This window comes from Dryas octopetala, chromosome 2 (genome assembly GCF_963921425.1).
Source record: "Dryas octopetala chromosome 2, drDryOcto1.1, whole genome shotgun sequence".
Classification (NCBI taxonomy): Eukaryota; Viridiplantae; Streptophyta; class Magnoliopsida; order Rosales; family Rosaceae; genus Dryas; species Dryas octopetala.
Genome location: NC_141367.1, coordinates 22267844 through 22286539, shown reverse-complemented (window position 1 = coordinate 22286539; position 18696 = coordinate 22267844). Strand labels below are relative to the sequence as shown.

General features: G+C 35.7%; 2 protein-coding genes across 2 annotated transcripts; both read left to right on the top strand.

Moving 5' to 3' along the window:
• Positions 1-6746: 6746 nt before the first annotated feature.
• On the top strand, positions 6747-11726 carry LOC147294173 (alpha/beta-Hydrolases superfamily protein). The gene is made up of 9 exons (XM_086232388.1): positions 6747-7065; positions 7532-7608; positions 7837-7942; positions 8292-8384; positions 8496-8561; positions 9283-9428; positions 10422-10530; positions 10946-11010; positions 11243-11726. Exons 1-9 carry the CDS (start codon positions 6865-6867, stop codon positions 11388-11390), a joined length of 1011 nt encoding a protein of 336 aa, XP_086088514.1. The 5' UTR covers positions 6747-6864; the 3' UTR covers positions 11391-11726.
• Positions 11727-14798: 3072 nt separating this feature from the next.
• Positions 14799-17364, top strand: LOC147294172 (cytochrome P450 family protein). The gene is made up of 2 exons (XM_086232637.1): positions 14799-15036; positions 15235-17364. Exon 2 carries the CDS (start codon positions 15243-15245, stop codon positions 17103-17105), a length of 1863 nt encoding a protein of 620 aa, XP_086088763.1. The 5' UTR covers positions 14799-15036; positions 15235-15242; the 3' UTR covers positions 17106-17364.
• The last annotated feature ends 1332 nt before the right edge of the window (positions 17365-18696 follow it).

Here is an 18696-nt window from a genome sequence, read left to right as displayed (position 1 = left end):
GTACGATTAACCGCATAAATGGATGATATATGTTCAAAACTTAAATTGTATATTTTAACTGTTAAAATTTAAATAATGATAATCAACTTTGCAGGAAAATTAGATAAGAAACGTATAAATTTTTACAAGTATGGATTGTGAATCGATTCGCAATCACATTGATATATCAGTAGGGATCAATAGGCAAATCATATGCACGTTTTTCTTCGAATTGGAGAGAAATTAGGCTATATAATATTTTCTTAGACTATCGATATAAATTATTAATTAAGTGTATTTTTAGTTTAGATCGATAACATTTTAAATATCTTACCTTAGAAAAGCATTACCCTATATATATAAGTGTGTCAGTGTGTGAGAGAAACAACATATATATATAATGGCTACAGAAATTGGCCTTGTTACACGTGTTTCCACGTAATCTCTATCGTGTAGTAAAATCCAGAAATTCTCTATGTAAAACGAAAAAATTATTGGCACTCAAAAATCAAGATCAGGGACATGATACCACATTAATAATCATAAGCAAGAGAATAATCAACATTATCTGTAGTACCAACTTGTCATATAATTAAATGTTAAAGGCTGCAAAACAAATAATTGTATAAGCTTCAATCTCGATGAGAACTGAAGTCTAGAGCATGAGAGATATAGCTATTTTTTTGTTGCTCATGATCAGTTGATATGATGGGCTTAGTGTTCGTGGGCACAAAGCTGCTTTAAAATAATAAATTCAAATGGTGGTGGCACACTACTACACTAGCTATATAAATATTATACATATACAATGAGGACGAGATAAAAAGGATCGACTTCACAATCATTACTTTTCCTCTGAGCCAAAACCTTTTGATTGTCTTCCATTTGTACGAATATTCAAACTCATCAACATTACCAAGTTACTCATTAATATTCATAGACTTAATTTATTGAAGCGTGACTAGTGAAAAGCTAGTATTAGCCTTTTTATTTGTTAGTTGGGATCTTCTATTTAAATTTTTTTATGTTAGACTTCATCTGTTGTCGAAAGAATTATCTTATAAATATGAAAAATGAAAGCATACATAAGTATGAGAATGATGAGTTATTAGATTATAAAACACATGTTTTTTCAGTTAAATAACTTAAATCTTACAATCCAATAACATACATTTCTCATCACCTTATTCATGCTTATAATTAATAGAATTCTGCTAGCTACCACATTGATATCATCTCTCTAATAAGTTTATAGGTAGTGAAATTCACCTAGTACAAATGGCCGGTATTTTCATTTTTATGGGGACTATAATATAACTCTTAAATGCTAAAAACAATGTCGTTTTGATCATAAATATAATATCAACATAAAAAATATATAGTGAATCTTATTTATGTATGAAAATAGGATTGTATGGTATGACGCTTATGTTATTATTATATAATGAATGACATCACACTTCTCGAAATAAGTATAATATTAACACAAAACTCATATGTAAATGATCTGAACTTTTATAATCTGTTGAATATTTTCACTTAAAAGATAACTATTTGTTTATTGTCTCCCTCCACGTATATGATCGAGAGGGAGAAAGCAAGAGGGCGTGAGAGAGACAAAGATAGAGAGAGAGAGCACTACAAATGACTATCTATCCTTCCTTGCACATCCAATCAAAAGAAATATTGGTCATGTTGATTTAACTTTTGATTTTGAGTAGCTTCTATCCTTTGAAGGATCACGCTAGCTAGCTCTTGTACACTAGAGAGCCTCGATCGAAAGCAATCATAAGCAAGTCAATAATGGCTTTACAGTACACTTTATATAATAGAATCCACATAACTACAATATCATATGCTTAAATTAAAGGACCCCCGTGCGCAGAAAACCCACAATGTCATTATGATATGGTCAAGAGTCAAGACTTTAAGAGGGCATATATAAATATTCATGATATGGAATGTCAATTTACTAATGTATTAATCTAGGGTCGTTTCTTTTTTTGAGCCCACCTTTCAATTCTTTTGATTCCAATTGACCCTACTAATTCCATTCAATGCACTAGTGACCAGTAGTCCCAAAATTCCAATGAGTGCCACTATTAATTGTATGCTTTCGGAGCTTAATATGAACATTAAAAAAATTAGGCCAAATGATATTTTTGGTTCTATACTTTTAAAATTTTTTCACTTTGGTTCGATTTTTTTATTTTTATTTTGACAATTTCAGTCATGTACTTTTAATAAGATAGCAATTAAGTTTAACTTGTTAATCTTGTTTAAATTGATGATGAAAAATCCAATATGTTTTGCACGTTAGTGCTAAGCATCGGAGTCCTTCCACACGAACTGTCATGGTCGCTGCACCTTACATATTTGTCGGGCAAGGGGGCGGGGCCGGGAATGCGTTGGGTGGGGGTGGAGGTGGTCGGGAAAGGCTTGGGGTTGGGAAGAGGTTTTTGGTTTTGTTTTTATTTTTATTTTTTTATTTGTTTTGTTTTTATTTTATAATTTCTTATGAAAAAATTACATATTTGTTCCTTAAATTAACAGCATCCATTCAAAATAGACGAAATGGACCAAAACCGAACATGTTAGATAATAAGTGAACTAAAATCGAACTTAAAAAAGATCATAGACCAAAAATGAACTAGCTATGAAGTAAGTGGACCAAATATGTAATTTCCTCATAATATATTATAAGGTGGTAATAATTATATGGGTAGTTGAGTGGGACTTGCTCCCAACTTGACTTGAGCTTGAAAACCATATTAATTAAAGCAAGTTATATTAAGTGTCATATGACTCATATCGAGCGATTTTTGTGTATGTTGAATACCATTAAAGTCTCCATCTACACAAGTTGGTGGGTTTGGATTTCATGGTCAATCATTTAACCTATTTCTGTGATCAATATGTACCTAGATATCCATATGGCATCACAGCACAATCCTACAAATTTTGGAAACAATTATTTTCAAATTTACATAATTACGTTTGCCATATTAGTAGGAAAACTTTTAAGGCCTTTATTTGAAAATGCAAGGTGTCATTGACCTTATATCTTACATATAATTGTCAAAATCAATTAATTAAGTTGTGAAAAATAAGTTGACAAACTCTAAGGTGTTGGAGGAGTTGGTTCGGAGGTGTAGTTATAAACCCAGACACCCGAATTCGAGTCTCCAGTTCGACCCTTAGAGACAGGAAGCAAGGGAGGTAAAATCTCTTGTGAATCCCTTAGGCCCAGCGTGGATTGTCTGCCTTTGACCGGCCCAAAGGACTAGTCTAGTGCGTGAAAGTTGTTCTAGAACACCCTTGGTTACAAAAAAAATAAATAAATAAGTTAACAAGATTGAAGCAACTAGTTAAGCCCAATACTAGTAGTACCTATTGGATTATGTGTTTAATCCATATCTATATATTTCTTGGAAATTTAAATCCTAAAGATATTAAAAATTTTCTAGAAGAAAAACACTCAGGTAAATGGCCGTAAATCTATATAAAAAATAGAACGGTTTTTGAATTATCTTCAGGCCCGAATGACAAAGATCATTTCGGCTAAAATCCAATGGTCGGTTATCTATTTATTTCCCAAATTTACTTTCCCGCCCATGAGAATTGGTTTGCCGCCTCTCTCTCCTTAATTAATTTTTCCAAATTTACTTTCCGTTATCTATTAAATTGATTACGCTTGTCAAAATATCAATGTTTGCACAATACAAAGAGCCGCTTTGCACTCGTGGGAGCAAATGCGGGATGCTAGTGCTATATATAGTAAAATGATTAGAAAATTACATTTAAATCAATAAAACATTTCAATATTACATAATTGTCAATGTAAATTTTTTTTTTCTCATAAAAGTCAATAGTTTTGAAATTATATCCCATTTTAGTCACTAAGCCAAATCCACTTAATGATGTCATGCATTTTAGTGCATTGGAAAATACTAATTTATCCATCCCTGTTTTTCATTACTCATAGGTGTAAAATTATGATGTTGCTCTTTTTAGTTTAGGGTATAGAAATGAGGTGTACGGTATATAAATAAGGTTTATGGTTTAGAATTAGGGTTCCAGAGCTTATGGCTTAGGATTCGTTTGGTTCAAGTTTTAGAGGATTGAGAATGAGAAATCAATTTCATTCGCATGTTTGGTAAGTATAGGGAAGAAAAATCAATTCATGGCCTAAGGGAATCTGATGCCCTTATTGGGAGGAAAATGAAACCCTTGCTCCAGCTTGGGTTTTGTTTTCCCCCCTTTTGGGAAAACATTTATTACTTCTTTTTGAACAAAATTAACTCTGATATTATTTCAAAATAAATAATAAATGAGGGTATAATTGAAAAACTGACTTAATTCCTAATTTACTTTGGGTTTTGTTTTTCCCCCTTTTGGAAAAACATTTATTGCTTCTTTTTGGACAAAACTAACCATACTATTATTTCAAAATAAATAATAAATGAGGGTATAATTGAAAAACTGACTTAATTCCTAATTTACTTTTTCAAACTTACCAAACACATGAAATAGAATTTAACATTTCCTTCCCCTAAAAAATTCAAAGGAATTGATTTCCCAAGAAATCAATTAAATGAACCATCTTAGGGTTTAGGTCTAGGCCGAGGGCTAAACCCTAAGTCGTTTTGTTGCGTAGCAGTTAAATACAAACCTAATACAAATCTAAATATGAATAATAATGTATGTTTATTAATTTATTGTAATTCATTTTTTTTTTCATTCTGGTCAATAGTGACTAAAATGAAATTCTAAAAAAGTGCATTGATTAAAATGTAATTTTGAAAAGTTTTATTGATTTATTTGTAATTAGCCCTAAAATTAAAATGATTAAACCTCTTCCATGTCAAACAACTATTAAATTTAAACATTTATGTTATAGACAGTATATGTGCAATCTCATTCTATAGGATGGAGATTGAAGGTTTCAAATTGTAGACACATTAATTTTGGTGATTAAAAAAATCACTAACAATTGTTGGGTGGTCAATAAATCAAATTTTGACCGGTTAAAATTAAGTCTACATGGATTACGTGGCCTATTAAATTATGACACGTGGCGTGTGACTACTCCAACAAAATGGGCCCGAAGATAGCACATGACAATATTCTGAGGGCCTTGCCAATTAAACTAAATCGATGAGCTTTGATCTAAATTAGTCCAATTAGTTTGTAAACTTCTGAATCATGGGAATTAAATTTTATTGGGTCACTTTAAGGATTAAATTACACGGGCTCAGATCAAAAGCCCAAATCAAAATCTAGAGTCTATCAAGGACCCTAAAGTGCCTATAAATACACGGCTTCACAACAGAAGAATGAGACAATCTTTTGACAAAGAAAACATCCAAAAGACTCAGAAATTCTCTCTACACATTTCATCAAGTTTGTGAAACAGCCATCATGCCCAATACAGCGCCAACTCTTTCACCACTTTTCTTATTCAAGATTAAGTGTTCATCACCCTTGAATCAAGATCAAAACCTTGGAGATTGAATCAGAGGAGTCTTTTTCTTGTGAAAAGCAAAAATCAGAAATTGTAACCCTAAATCATAAATACAATACATTTATTTTGTACACGTGTTCTTGTTCATTTAATTTTGCAGGAATCATGTTTACACAAATCTAGTACCTCGTGGGGATATTCCTTCTTAAGTGAAGCTGTGGGGTGGCCGATGGGGGGGTCTGTGATGGATTTGGTGCAATTTGGTCTGCAGGTGCTTACTAAGGAAGACATGACTATCTCTGCTTTCCTATGCTGGGGTATTTGGAATCTCCAGAATGATTTGGTTCATAACAATGCGAGGGGGGATCTTGAGATTTCTTATTGTCATTTGGTTCACTACGTGAATGAATACAGAGAGGCAACTGCCAGACCATTGGGTACCATTCCGGTGTGGCATGGGCCTGGTTCTTGGGAAAAAACCGCCTTATAGGGTGGTTAAAATCAACGTGGATGACATTGTCTCAAGTGTGCAGCGCCACTGTGGATTGGGGGCGGTGCTCCGTGACAATACTGGTTGTGTTTTGGTTGCAGCGACAAAACAAATTTCGGGCTCCTTTTCGCCTTATGTTACTGAATTATTGGCTGCGGTGTTGGGGTTAACCTTGGCGACCGATTTGGGCTTTCAACATGTTATTCTTAAAATGGATGCTGAGCTTGCTGTTCGCTGCATTATGGATGAAGCTCCCAAGTCTGCATGCTGATGGTGTCTTGGTGGAGGAGGTGAGATTACGGATGGCGTCTTTTATGGAGGCCACTTGTCAGTTTAGACGCCGGGTGACAAACCGGGTGGCTCACTAGTTAGCTCACTATGCTAAATCTCACGTAGGTGTGTCCTTTTGGACTGATGTAATGCCTTCATGGCTTCTTGAAGCAATGTACACTGATATTTGATTTAATAAAATCACAGCTTCTTCTAAATAAAAAAATAAAAAATCTAGTACCTCGTGAAACCAAAATTTTGATACGTACCATGTCATATAATCTTTATCTCATGGGTGTATTTTAGTGGTACAACATTTTTATGTGCTATCATTTTCTTGGGCCAACCCTTGACAAAAGGAAATCCAGATACTCCTTTGTAATGCTGGCCCATTCCAGTCAGTCTGTAATTGGAGAGGTATTGCTTCCCCAACCTTGGGCCAAATGGTTGACTCTGAAGCCCAACCACGTGGGTGTCCATCACTTGCCACGTCAGCTGTGACAGTTAGTACAGAGACGAAGAGACCAGAGAGCTCGACAGTCTCCTGGTCCTGGGTGGTGAACTGGTGATGCAGATTGCAGACTAATCTAAAATCCGAACCCGAACCCGAACCGTAAACGTAGAAATTGGCAAAATGATGGTTTGAAATCGGTCACTGTCTATGTCTTCTTCGTCTTCTCCTTCATCGACTTCGACCGGTTCGTGGTTCTCCGGCGTTGTCCGGGGCCGGTCGGACCGGTTCGGAACCGTCAAGATGGGCACCGACTCCGCTTCGGGTGGTGCCGGTGACTCTTCCGGTTCCGTTGTACGGAAGAATCGGTTCCGAGGTGTGCTCTTCAAGTACGGCCCCAAACCTATTCAGGTCCGTTAGTTCTTTTGAAACTTGAATAAAAAAAATTGCAAATTTATGTTACTTTTTGTCTGCAATGTGGTGCATTTGATTCGAATTTGAGTGGGTGATGGAGTTTGGTAGCTCGATCTCTGTTTGGAAGCTGGTGATTCTTTGTTATCTGAAAAACGCATTTTTTGTGTGTTGAATTTGAATGTGTTGGATAAATTTATGTCAAGCATTTGATTTTTAGCTACCAATTACTGATATCAGAATTTGAGTTGAAATTTTGAAACTTGGGTGACAGGGTTAAGATGGGTTATGGCATCGTACAAAATATATGTGAAGTAGTTCACTGGTAACTATGTGAGAGCCGCATCATAAGAATGATAGCAATCTCAATCACTGTGATTGTGCTCACCTTTAGCAGTTTAGCTTGTGTGCTTATACATTTAATTTTTTGAATGATGTGTTGATGATAATTATCCTTACCATGCAGGTTGCATTTAAAACTGGTGATTATAGACAGCAAGTCATTTTTATTGGTGGACTGACTGATGGTTTTCTGGCAACAGAGTATGTGACATTACATTTCTAACTTTTTTTGAAGGGACATTGTCTTCCATCATCAATGTTAGTTTGTGTTACTAGATTACATCTTATGCATGACTTTAACTGAGAGTGGCTTTCTTCATTTAAGAAGAGAGATTCACTGTACAATATTGTTGGGTGCTTAAAGCAGTTCTTTAAAAATTTTGTTATTCCTATCTTATCTTATTATTATTTTTTTAATGTGCTTTACAGATACTTGGAACCTCTTGCAATCGCTTTGGAAAAGGAGAAATGGTCACTTGTTCAACTACTCATGTCATCTTCATACAGTGGATATGGCACTTCCAGCTTGAAACAAGTAACTTGTTTTAAGCTATCGGATGCTTATTCTTTATAGGTTTTTGATTCATGCATTGTTTTCTATGTTTTTAAGTGCTGTATAGTATTCTTCCAAGACCGTTGGGTTCACTTGTATCTATATTCTTTAAAAGATCCATGGTGACTGGTCTGGACCTTTTCATCAAGTTTTTATTAGTTTTAGATTCTTCATTTTTTAAGCTTTCTTTTTTCAATTGGGATAAGTTGGGCTGGAAGATATGAACTTTGATCGCTTTTTTATCTTCTCTCTTTCTCTTTGGGGCTTGGGTATTGAAGTTACGAATTTTGCTACTTTTACTTACAAGATACCGTTGCCTTATGTATTGAAGGACGCAATGGAACTTGATCAGTTGATCAGTCATTTTATAAACAAAGAAGATTCTGAGGGTGTGGTACTGCTTGGCCATAGTACTGGCTGTCAGGTTTGTGCTGATTGCATCTTAGACTTCAGCTTCTTAAGTTAATTGGAGCACTCATCTTTATTACTTTTTTAGGAGTATAATTAGAATTCATGTTTTTGGTTATGACTCTAGGATATTGTACACTATATACGCACAGGTGCTGCATGCTCCCGAGCAGTCCGTGCTGCCATTCTGCAGGTAGTGTACTTTCCATACTTTGATTCTTTATATATAAAAGTTTCACATGCATTTCCCTAATAGTAAACCATTTCTTGCATCTTGATGCTTACAATGTATTAGTTTCTGCAATGGATTAACATGCGACAGTGACAGATTATCAAGGTTTATCCTTATGAGTTATGAACTATTTGATATGAGTATCTAATCAACTATGACCTAGTTTTGGTCTAGATGGTTTGCATAGATAAAACATTCCTTTATAGTTGTATCAGCGACCCACAACAGAAAGACATCTTAGCTGCACGGATTCATTGCTAATCATTGACCCACAGTTTCCAGAATTGTGTGGTTTTTTAGGGTTTACAGTGTGAGCGGAATGCAATACTCTCCTGTGCCTGGTACAGTGTAGGCTGGGGGTCTACTTGGTATCGCTATTTGGAGTTTGTGGTTTACATACTGAGTTGCTTGTGCATAACTTGAAGCGCATCCTTACGTGTAAACATAATGCATAAACACATACAAGCACACCAAATTAGTAGATTGCAAGAAATTAAGGGTAAAATAATTGTATTCGCACAGATGTTGCCTTAATTTCTAAATGTGAAAGTTCCAGCATTTGATGTCTGATGATTGATGTGAAAGTTTTATTCTTTGCTTGTCGCAACATCTTCTGTCCTTGATGTCTACATGTTGCACCTTTACTTGAATCTTTGGTCATAGTGCCAATTAAAATGTTCAGGCTCCAGTCAGTGATCGGGAGTACAGAGCAACACTTCCTGAAACAGCTGCTATGATTGACTTGGCTTCTACCATGATAAGTGAAGGCCGTGGGTCTGAATTAATGCCAAGTGAAGCAGATGCAGGAGCCCCAATAACAGCCTATCGGTGGGTATACAACCGTTTATTATTATCTGAAGTAATAAGATAAAAATGGAATTAATTATTACCAGTATTGGGGTGATATTTGTTGGAAAGAATAGGTTTGAAAATGTCACATTTATAGGTTTGCATTTGATTGCACAATATTAATGGAACTGACAATGTTGATATGGAAAAATATAGAAACATACATTATCATTAGTTTTTAGAAGAGCCACTATAAAGATTCTTGATTTTGATTATGTGGATATGGTACTCCTGATACTGTCACTATGAAGCAATTGGTATATGGTGGCTTGGAACCATCTTCCACCATTGTTTTGGTAAACCACCATTTTGGCACAGTCTGTATATAACTGAAGATTCGAACTGGCTAATAAGTGAAATCATATGGATGCATTCTTAAGTAATCCTATTAATTTGTTGTGGTGACAATGTTAACTGATTGCATTTATCTGCTCTTGATTGTTATACCAACTCCGAGGCCCTGAATCTGCAGATTAGACACTAACTGGTGACCTCTCTGGCTCTCTATTTCAATCATTTAAATCTACTAGTTATAAATTATTGTGGATATATATAATAGGGAAAGCAGTTATACACAGGCTCCCCATCATGGGTGTTGAGGATCATAATTCTCATTTTCTTTATAAAATAATCACATATATTCTTAGTTCTTATTATAGGGCACTGTAATTGTAAGTAAAACTGTTAAAAGTTTGGTCTTTTGGGAGAGCTGATCTATATGAATGTTTTGTTCCCTTCTACTTATAGGCTATGTGAGCTTTGTTGCCGCTGTGAATAAGTTAGTTAAGATCTCTTTGATCTCATTCCAATCTTTTCTTCTAAAACTGGAAATTGTTATTAGGTGTCATTGTGATGTGTCAACATAATTTGCACCACCTCATTAAGACATTGTCTTGCTACGCAGCCACTGAATACTGTATTGTAATTCTTTTATGCTACTCTTCCTTGTCTAAAGAACCAAATGCCTTGCAGGTATCACTCCCTTTGTGCATACAATGGGGATGATGACATGTTTAGTTCTGACCTTACTGATGACCAGCTGAGGTTAAGACTTGGGCACATGGCTAACACACCTTGCCAGGTAGTGTATCCCTTATTTAATTTTCTTATTTGCTAGGAAGAGTGTTTGTAATGTATCATACTTTGAAGTAAATCATTAGCCGAGATGTTCATGAATTTAAAAGAGGAAGTAATTTTTAATATTTGGGATAAAACAATTACTATATTTGTTGTTGGGAAAGTTATTAATAATACATTTTTTAAGGGAAAAAAATGGAAAAAGAATACAACACAGGAAGACAAAGGTATAAAAATATTGCTTAAAGATTCAGCTAAGTACTAAGTAAACATAACCAATATATTATCAGCCTCTTGGTACTTATCTCTATTGGCAAGCATGTGTTTTGTTTAGCTTTTGTACTGAAGGATGCTACTTTTCTGGTTTGGTGCATTGCAACATCAAAAAGTACAAATTAAGTCGTCATATTTTCCTGCAGGTTATTTATTCCATGGCCGACGAATATGTGCCAGACTATGTTGACAAGAAAGCATTGGTCCAAAGGTAAGAAACAAAAACTATTGCTTTTTTTTTTTCTTTTCTTTTTTACATTTAATTCATGTTGTTTAAGAACCTCATGTACAGACAATAAATATTTATCTTGGTTATTAATGCCTTTAAAACAGCATGCAAACGTTTTTTCCTGTGTTGCTTGTGTACACTGTGTGTGCCTGTGCAAGGGTTTAATCTACGATTTGATTAAATAATCGTGTTGGTATTTTTGAAACTCATGCAGATTGTGCAGAGCAATGGGTGGTGCGGAAAAGGTTGAAATTGAATATGGGAATCACTCCCTTTCTAACAGAGTTGATGAAGCTGTCCAAGCCATAATTGATTTTGTCAAGAGAGAGGGACCTAAAGGCTGGGATGATCCATGGAATTAATGTGGTGCTCTATTGTCCTCCTTTCAATTCTAGATTCTTTCTTTTTGTTCCATTCTTATTTATCTTTCTCAGTTATTTCATTCCTTTTTTCTTCTATATATTAAAGGTTGAAATTGAATATGGGAACATGGTCGTTTTGTTAGTTCATCAGGAAAAGAAAGACACGCTTTTCATCATTGTCCGGCTTTAGCATTGTTAAACAAACTTTTGATTTGAGTGTTGGTTTCTTCTTTGAATACCCCAATAGTTTCTTCGTATGAGAAAATGTCTGACATACTGTCCTCTTGGACTATATACATATTCATCCGTACCATCTAATGCAACTTATTTGTCTTATGTGCACTAAATTTTTGGGATTTATCTAAAGATTGGAATTTGGCTGTATCATGAAGAAGTTGGTAATAAAGCTGTTAAAGCTTTGTCTACCATTACTATTAGCCATAACTTATAACCTGTCTTCTATCTTTTGGACTTTGGTTCTTCAGTGGCTGCCTATAAAAGTTGGAAATGGTTTATTGGGGGGTAGAGGGTTGGTGGGGTTGGTACCGACTATTAAGTGTTCACTTATTTCTCTGAAGATGGTCAAATTTCATAATTTTTAAATTACTTTATGCTCGAAGAATCATCGCAAAAAGCCATTTAGAGCTTCACGCAGTTCAGCAGTTCAACATCACTTTTTAAGTTTTTATTCACAGCCCATATCTACCGAGCGAAGATCTGCTGTCACCAGACCACCCAACCCATTTTCTTTGACATTTGGTTGGCCGCCTGTAATTTAATCTATTCCTTAATGGTGCGTTTGGATGAAATAGTTTGAAATTTCTAAAGAATTCACAAATGACGGAATTTAAAACGATGTGATTTAAAATTCTAGAATATGTAGATTCTCTTGTTTGGATAACATGTAAACATAATAGAGTTTAAATACGGAATTTATGGTAGTTTTAATTTTTGATGCATCAATTCAAAAGAGTGATGGTGATGGTGGCAACAATAAAAATGATGTTTATACTGAGTTGACCATATTGGTAGGGGTGATGGCCCACAAGGGTGGGAGAAATGGTGGTGGCTAAAATTGGGGTGGCGACGGTGACGGTGACGGTGACGGTGACGGTGATGGTGGTGGTGGTGGTGACGGTGATGATGGTGGTGGCGGCGGCCGCGGTCTCGGTGTTGGTGGTGGTGGTGGCGGCAGCGGCAGTGGGGGTGGTGGTGTTAGTGGTGATGACGTTGGCGGCAGTGGTGGTAGTGTCGACACGACTTATTTTTCTTTTGTAAAAATTGGAATTTTGAAAATGACACAAATTTAGGTGGAATTTAAAGTTGGAATTTACAGCCTTCAAATCCCAAGTTTTTTTCCACCTAGAATTTACAAAATTCTGTATTTATTGACCCAAACAAGGAAATTAGAGCATATAATTTCTTAAATGCTGAGTTTTTTTCCTCAATCCAAACACACCATAATGGTCTGCCACCAGTTCACCGGTGCATACCATAACATGGTTGCTTCCATAAACCTCACATTTAAAGGGTCAAAATCAAAAGTACCTCATTTGGTTTAGTTTCTCACACCTCTAATGGATAATATATTAATACCTACAAGAAAAGAAAAGAAAAGAAAAATTCAAGCATTTCTTTTTTGGTTGAAAGAATTCTAGTATTCAAGTTTAGGGTTGTGGTGAGGATAGATGAGGTAAGAGAGGTTAGAATTAGATTAGTTACATGTCTTGATTTCTTCTAATGTAACAAAAAAAAAAAAAAATTCTATTTTTCGACTCAAAGGGAAGAGACCCAAAACTGAAACAAGTGATGCAACAGAAAAAATGACCAACATCATCGGCAAAAGGGGGGTTAAAACCAAAAGACAAATTAACTAATTGAGAGAAATTTTCTTTCAACATGGATAACGTTAATTTGTTATCTCAATCCAATAATATAATGATACTTATACTTTTAAATTTTATCACATAAAGATTTTTTTTTTTTTTTTTTAACTGGGCATCATATAAAGATTATTTAAATTAAAAAAAAATATTTTTTAGGATGTCAAATAAGCTCTTATCAATATAGGTAAGTTTTTCTCAAAACGACACACCAACTCAGTATAACGCGTCAAAAATTGCTAGCATTATTAAGAGGCAACAACCCAAAACGGAAAGTAAAACAGACGCTGGTCAGCAACTAAACAAGACGAAGGACCAGACTACAAGGAAATTAAGAACAGCATGCAGGCACTCTATTTAAAGAAGACTACAAAAATTGACCAAAAAAAAAAAAGAAGACTACAAAACAACCAAAGAGAGCCAAAGGAGACAAGACGGACAATATTCCAATGAATTGGGAATCAATTAGGCCCCAAGATCGATCTCAGAAGGCTGCAGATGATGGTGTTGGTGATCATGATCGATCTTAAGAACCACATGAGCTAGGTATGTTCTATTTTTTTCCCACCTACACAATGCATTGGTAGTCAACAACATTAGTTTGCACCAACTGGGTTTATAGTTTTCCAAAGGTACCTTTGAGTACGTACTACTTAAAATGAATTCTTTGTTAATTCTTTTTGTTTTAATAGGGATTTTTTTTTTTGGGTACAATAATAGGGAATTGTTTGATTATGTGTATTAATATGAGGCTGGTAATGTTATACAGATTTTAATTCACTCACATTGTCTTCGTTGAAAAGATTAAAAATGTTACAAATTCATCTTTTTATCACACATTTTTCAGACGCTGCATAATATTATACATGACGACTTCCAAAGTTTCTTTCTCATGATCAACCCTCATTATCTCATATTCTCAACAAATGACAGCTTACCAACTCTAACAAACTACTAAACACTTTCTCCATCATTTTTAGTTATGAACCTATGGTACAGAAAATTAAAATAAAATTTTAAAATACTCAAAACGTATTTCTTTTTCACCGAAATTGACCCAAAAAATGACGCGTCGTTTTTTCTCCTAAAATGGTTTTTGCCCAAATGGGTCGGTTTCTCGGTTTTGGCCTTTTCTGTGTTAAGATAAAAAACATCTCCATGTGATTCTAGGTGGCACGATATCCCAACCCACTGTCACCATAAATTTAATAATACAGAAAATGACATAAATACCCCTATCTCCCACGCGGACTCTCCTTCCTTACTATTTGTCACCTTGTCGGTGATCCACCAATAATTCATCTACCTCGCCGCCATTTCAAAAAAACCTTAAGGGTATTTCCGTCCACAGACATTTATAGGATTGCCCTTTTGCTGCTACCAAGGAGTCTATAGGACTCCCAAAATTAGTTAAAAAAATTTTAACTAAATTATTATTAATACGGGTATTAATTGTTTTAGCTTAGTATTTATGTATTTTGCAGAACTTCTAAGTTCTAACAAACCGCCACAACAGTCACAACTAGAGAGAAAATAGAAAAAGTGTCTCTCTAGTCTCTTTCGGTCTTTCCTCTTTCTTTCAGGAGTCTCATCTCAAGCACTGTCCTAGTGTCCTTGAACTCTTGAAGGCATAGGATACCAAAAACATGTATAAAAGAGCTTACTTTTGTTGAAAGCTGCATTATATATTTCTCAGTGATTTTCTGCTCTCAGAAAGAAGCAGAAAAAATCTCTAAAACATTGTATTACACACTCACACCCGAGTAAGTGCAGTCTTTAACTTCTGTTTTTTAGGGCTATTATTATATACACTAATACACTGCCTTGTAAAAATCGAGAAAAACACATCCTTGTCGTCAAAGATAACAGCTTTTTTTTTTTTTGCAACCAAAGAAAGTAAACAGCTTCTGGCATCTGGGTTTGCTTAGTTAGTTTAATTGTTGTTGGTGTTGTTGTTGCAGTCTTTGAGATGCCAGAGAAGGGAGTAAACTGGCCTTCATCACAGCCATGGTCTCCGAGGTCGAGTCCTTTGCTTCAATGGCGTGTTGGGTTGTTCACAGCTCTGGTTCTTGTTGGAATGGTGGTGGTTTGGTGCATCGATGGGAGAACTATGCAGAGCTTCATTGAAGCTACGAGGTCCAACCAAGAGTACCTGACCAGCAAGGTTAGTGATTTAGTTAATAATCTCGCCCAAAACCATGAAAATTTGGACTTTGCTACCTCCCACGTTGTGATGAATCAGACCCAGAACAAAACCAATGTGACCCAGTTCAATACCCACTTTGATTCTTATAACCCAGTTAATCTTAGCCAGTATGAACCACTTTCTGGTCAGAATTCAACTGGGGTTTCTTTAGAGTTTGATAAGAACCAAACACACCCTGTAGTTCCAGCTAGTTTGAGTTGGGTTTCAGCTGGATTAGAGCCTAACTTGACAAAGAACCTTCTAGCTCGATGGTTAGCTCCTGGAGGAGAACCATGCAGAGTTTCTAAGACAGTGGAAATTGCAATTCCTGGTTTAGATGGTAGGGATCTGATTGAATTGTCAGCTGGTGAAACCTATGAGTTTGTTTTTCAAGCATTGGGTGATGATAAGAAGCCTCGCTGTTTTGGTGGGGATTACTTTGAGACTGATCTTTCTGGGGAGTCATGGAAATCTAGGCCTCTTGTGAAAGATTTTGGCAACGGGTCTTATTCTGTTTCGCTTCAGATTCATCCAGAGTTTGTGGGGCTCTACAATCTTACTATAATTCTCCTTTTTAGACATTTTGAGGGTCTAAGATTCTCACCTAGCCGGTTTGTCTATGATCAAGAGCTTCGAAAGATTCCATTCAGGTTTTACAAAGGCTCAGCTCAATTGCCAGAGTTACATACTTGCACAGAGTCTGATTTTGGAAGAGATATTTGGACTGGAAGGTGGACTAGGCATGGCAAGAATGACCATTGTGAAATTAACAATGATGGTCGGTACCGGTGCCTAGCCCCAAATTTTCCTTGCAAAAGTCCATGGTGCAGTGGTTCATTGGGGTCATTGGAGAGTAATGGTTGGGTTTACTCTGCACACTGCTCATTTAGATTGTTTTCAGCTGATTCTGCTTGGAATTGCTTGAAGAACCAGTGGATTTTCTTCTGGGGCGATTCCAATCACGTTGACTCGATACGAAATATTCTCAATTTTATCTTGGATCGGCCTGACATACCTTCAGTTCCTAGACGGTTTGATAGAAAATTTTCAAACCCGAAAGACCATTCACAGACAGTTCGAATTACAAGCATTTTCAATGGTCATTGGAATGAAACAGGAAATTATCAAGGTTTAAACTCTTTGAAAGATGAAGGGTTTAGGAATTTGTTAAAGAAGTACTTCTCAGAAGACACGGTTCCAGATACTATAGTCATGAACTCTGGATTACACGATGGCGTATTTTGGTCTAACATAAGAACATTCACTAATGGGGCAAGCTATGCAGCATCATTTTGGGTGGAAATTATGGAGTCAATAAGAAGGAGAGGATTGGTGGTGCCAAAAGTCTTCTACAGGACCACAATAGCCACCGGTGGGTATGCACGAAGTCTGGCATTTAATCCTAATAAGATGGAGGTATTCAATTGGGTACTCCTAGACAAATTGAAGGAATCTGGGATCCTTTCTGGTGTGATTGATAATTTCGATATGACCTTCCCATGGCATTATGATAATCGGTGCAATGATGGGGTGCACTATGGCCGAGCTCCCGCCAAGATGAAGTGGAGGGATGGCCAAATTGGGCACCAGTATTTTGTGGACCTTATGTTGGATCATATACTGCTGAATGCACTCTGTGCAAGATAGCAAGCTTCTGCAAACATGTGAAGCAATTCAAATTTTGCCTCAATCCTCAGGACAGGAGCACCTATTGTTTTGGTGCTATAATCTGAAATGCAGGCTCTTCCCAGAATGCCAGAATTCATGGTATTCGAAGACGGATTTGCTGGTGCTTGAAGGCAAAAGTAAGAGGTGGTGCATTCACTATTTTGATACATATTGTTTACTAGATTGGATCTGTGATTCTTTTTTTGTTTATATATAGTTACATATGGTGTTAGATTCATGTGGTTGCCACGCTTGTACATCATGAGAGATTCTTGAATTTCAAGAATATAAATTATAGTATCAGTTGTTATCATAAAAGTGGTATTGCAACTGTCATACATCTGATGTGGGCTTTTTTCCCTTTCTCTTGTTCTCCAATCAAAATATTTACTCGAAATAAGTCTAGATTAGCACACAAGCTTGAGTCTTTTTAACTTTTTACATGATTGTTGATAAATCTAAAACATGGCACCAAATGATCTGGAGCTGTTTTGAAATGTATGTCACAGATCAAGAACCATCTATTCATGTTTAGGCCTAAGTTTAGTTGTCATCAAAGATGATGCATTCTTCAATTGCAGGATGTACAACTTACTGTGGACCATGTATAGGTTGTAATTATTTAATAGATTTGGGCTTTTTTTTTTTTTTTTCTATATTTAATTGGGTATCCCATGTTAGGACCCAAGAAAGAAAGGTATCTTTCACTTTTTGGTCAAAGCTTAGAAGAAATGCAATACACTTTTAACTGTAGGCAGTAGGCTGTAGCTCAAGTTTGGGTGGCTTATTTAGTCATTCATCAATGCATCTTTTCTCAATTTCTACTGAGAAAGCCATCTGAGTAATTTTTTGGGTGACAAGGAAACCCTCACTTCTTCATTGGATACAAAATATTAAAATAAACTCTTAAATACGTTCAATCATTTACAAATCACGCCGATAACATTAAAACATGGCAATTGCTAAGCCTTGTCTTTGGGCCCGCCCGATTGGCATATGGTTGTGTCTAAACCACACAGATTACACGTCCTTAAATCATAATTTCCTTTTCCCCGATTGTAATCAAAGAGCCAAATGAAATATCAATAATACAATGAATGTTGAACTTAAATTACAGCAATGATTAACGTGTACCTGCATCATTCAATATGATTAGCTGGCAAGCAAAGGCATCATATTTGGTTCGTCGGTGAGAAAGAAGGCCTCTGTTAAAACTTAAAAGGGTTCGTTTATCTAAATTTGGGCAAAGTAGCTTTAATGCTAACCAAGATGTTGGCCTACGTATAAACTTGAGTAGTTGATGTAGGAACCAATCACTTGCATTGATATGTCCTTATGAGGACACTTTTGGCATCTGCCCTTGTAGGGTCTATTTTTTGAGAAATTATTGTGTAATTGTAATAGTACTTACTACACTGATTTGGTGTAACCAATCTATTTAAATTATAATACGTGTCAATTATTAATATCTAAAATCTTAAACCATAAACACAAAATAATACCGTTGAAAATTGTACATGTGTTATAATTTGAGTAGATTAGTACGGTGACACAATAATTTTTCAGTTTT

What these genes read in the sequence shown, in the direction of transcription:
- LOC147294173 (XM_086232388.1), top strand. Translation starts at nt 6,865, where the DNA reads ATGTCTTCTTCGTCTTCTCCTTCATCGACTTCGACCGGTTCGTGGTTC. An exon ending in TCCGTGCTGCCATTCTGCAG is followed by an intron (nt 8,562 to 9,282) that starts GTAGTGTACTTT and finishes TAAAATGTTCAG; the next exon opens with GCTCCAGTCAGTGATCGGGA. An exon ending in GCCCCAATAACAGCCTATCG is followed by an intron (nt 9,429 to 10,421) that starts GTGGGTATACAA and finishes AATGCCTTGCAG; the next exon opens with GTATCACTCCCTTTGTGCAT.
- LOC147294172 (XM_086232637.1), top strand. Translation starts at nt 15,243, where the DNA reads ATGCCAGAGAAGGGAGTAAACTGGCCTTCATCACAGCCATGGTCTCCG.